The following is a 2,421-nucleotide window of genomic DNA, read 5'->3' as shown; positions in this document are numbered from 1 at the left end:
TGGAACTCTTTGGTTTTTTGATTCCTCACTGCGTGAGCGTTTTCATTTTTGCTGTTATGGAAAATAAAGTATCCAACAAATACTTTACCTCTGTCTTCCGGGTTTTGGATTTGGGTCCTACATACTAAGTGTCTGGAATCGTATTAACTTTTGCTACATGACAAAATTGCTACTGCTACAATCTGTTTAAGACATTGGCAGTTAGCATAGAAAATAGAAAAAACAAGAGTAAAAAACAGAGGGCCCGAAATAGTGCCATTAAAGATGCATAGATAGAGTATCTGTGGAAATGGTCATACCAGTGTCTCTAAGAATACATTCCATGTTACCAGAGTAAAGTACTACTGTAATTAAATATCATTTCTTGGTGCAGCGTCTCTCATTGTAGGAAACAATAGGACAGTCTTTGAAACAAATGAATACCAATAATGATAAAAATAGTCCTCTTTATACACACAATCATCTATCCTGTTAAATCAATGGTTCACTTGGGAAATCTCCTGGGGTTCCCTGAGCATCCTTGAACCAGATTTCGAACAGCCCTGTTTCACCACATTTCTCATTCTCTTTGTAACCTTCTCCCCTTTTCTTCCTTTGAAAGTGAAAAACCCTCCCTTGGAGCCCTCCAGCTTCCTGTCTCTTCCTCCCAAGCAGCCTAACAAGATGGGCTTTGATGAGGTACACACACTCAATCTCACCAACACGTAGAAACACACAAATAACCCTAATCATGTGTGTGAGGCTTCTCCCTTTGTGTGCACCCAGGTGTTCATGATCAATCTGGTGAGGAGATCTGACCGTCGCGAGCGAATGCTAAGAACTCTGCACGAGCAGGAGATCAGCTGTAAGGTTGTTGACGCTGTGGACGGCAAGTACGTTTCTCATCCCCTTCCTCCCCCACTGCCTGTGTCTTCTTGATTTTTGCCTCTGCAGCATGCAGTGTTGATTGATGAGCTGAGACAAACAACCACGTAAAAAGTAGCGGATGCATGCTGCCAATTATATATCAACTCAACGACATCGTTTCAGCTCATCTGAGTAAAATACAACTAATATGTGTGAAGGCTATCCAGTCACGGAGGTAGTGTCATGTTTTGCATATTTTATTGTGTTTGCCATCATCTTGATTTAAAATGGTTAGAATGAATATAAAGCAGCACATGCCTTGTGTTATATTATTGTATTGGCTATTCAAGTCTCTGCTTCCCATTCCAAACACACATCACATCCCTATAATTTATTGTTTATCTCTAATCTCTTTGTTTATCCCTTCTCTTTCCCTTAGAGTGCTGAACAAGACTGATATAGAGTCCATGAAGATCAAGATGCTGCCGGGTTACAAAGACCCTTATCATGGTCGGCCCCTCACCAAGGGGGAACTTGGTTGTTTTCTCTCTCATTACAACATCTGGAAGGAGGTGAGACCTGTGCTTGGCAGATAATGCTTACTGCTGAAAAACACAGTAACTCAGTTTGTGTGAGAGTGGTTTTATTTAGGTTTCAATCATAGACTGTATATATAAATGGACGTAGTGTCCGTGACGTCTCCCATAGGATTCTGCAGAATTGCAGAGAAGCCTAAAGTAGGCGGTGTCGGCCACTAACGTCTCGACAGTGACGTCAGAGTCTAACTCCCGCCTGCTCCAAATAAGGGCAAAGAGGCGGAGCCGAGGCGGAACCTGCTGCCACCGAGCTGGAAGTTCCAGAGCTAGCTGAGGCTACCAAGCTAAGCTAACATGCTCAGTAGTGCTGTTCTGTCACACTAGCCGGCTACCTACGTCTGTTACTCCCGGTCTATTAAGGTAAGTGAACATAAAACTGTTCAGCAAAACTTTCAATAATAATGTAAGGTATTGAGTTTTTGGGATATTACTTGCATACAAATCTTAAAATGCCTTCAGGTTTCTAAAATATATATTTTGTGGTAAATTCAACAGTTGACCCAGCAAAGATTCAAATATTTGCATGATTTTAGTTATTGATTTTTTGCTGTTACTTAATTATACTTTTAATAAATTCAAGTGAAGATTAGTTACATGTGATGGTAGCTAGTGAGTGCAGACAAAATCAACTAAATGTATTGAAATGACAATCTTCATTTTATGTGCCTCTTCTTCTTTGAAATTAAACTTTCAGACGTGAGATATTGAAATACAGTAATAGTAATACAGTAATAACTTCATATTTCTTATTGTCTAAAGCAGGGGTCATCAACCTTTTTTAGGGTGAGGGCTACTTTAAAAAAATAAAACAAGTCGGGGGCTACTTTTACTCCTATTTTTTTGTTTTTTGCAGTGTATATATTTAGCACATTTTAACGTTAATAGGCTTACCTTTAACCTTTGTGTGCTGTTTGGGTCTGTGGGACCCGTTTTCAGTGTTTACTAAAAGAACATGTTTGCAATCTAATTATTTTAACCT

The 2,421-nt window shown here is 39.6% G+C and overlaps 1 protein-coding gene across 3 annotated transcripts; it reads left to right on the top strand.

Annotated features, from left to right (window-relative positions):
• The first annotated feature begins 576 nt into the window (after window positions 1–576).
• Window positions 577–2,220, top strand: LOC104968131 (procollagen galactosyltransferase 1-like). Of its 3 annotated transcripts, none has more exons than XM_010797704.1 (4): window positions 577–678; window positions 766–872; window positions 1,286–1,418; window positions 1,653–2,220. In XM_010797704.1, exons 1-4 carry the CDS (start codon window positions 664–666, stop codon window positions 1,710–1,712), a joined length of 315 nt encoding a protein of 104 aa, XP_010796006.1. In that variant the 5' UTR covers window positions 577–663; the 3' UTR covers window positions 1,713–2,220. The 3 variants fall into 3 exon arrangements, with proteins under 3 accessions (XP_010796006.1, XP_010796007.1, XP_010796008.1); XM_010797705.1 differs by lacking the exon at window positions 1,653–2,220 and adding an exon at window positions 1,555–1,646; XM_010797706.1 differs by lacking the exon at window positions 1,653–2,220 and adding an exon at window positions 1,534–1,642.
• Window positions 2,221–2,421: the final 201 nt, after the last annotated feature.

This window comes from Notothenia coriiceps, unplaced genomic scaffold, assembly GCF_000735185.1.
Source record: "Notothenia coriiceps isolate Sejong01 unplaced genomic scaffold, NC01 NC01_scaffold00038285, whole genome shotgun sequence".
Lineage (NCBI taxonomy): Eukaryota > Metazoa > Chordata > Actinopteri > Perciformes > Nototheniidae > Notothenia > Notothenia coriiceps.
This window is presented reverse-complemented; position numbering and strand designations above follow the sequence as displayed.

What these genes read in the sequence shown, in the direction of transcription:
- LOC104968131 (XM_010797704.1), top strand. An exon ending in GTTGACGCTGTGGACGGCAA is followed by an intron (nt 873 to 1,285) that starts GTACGTTTCTCA and finishes TCTTTCCCTTAG; the next exon opens with AGTGCTGAACAAGACTGATA. An exon ending in ATTACAACATCTGGAAGGAG is followed by an intron (nt 1,419 to 1,652) that starts GTGAGACCTGTG and finishes GCTCCAAATAAG; the next exon opens with GGCAAAGAGGCGGAGCCGAG.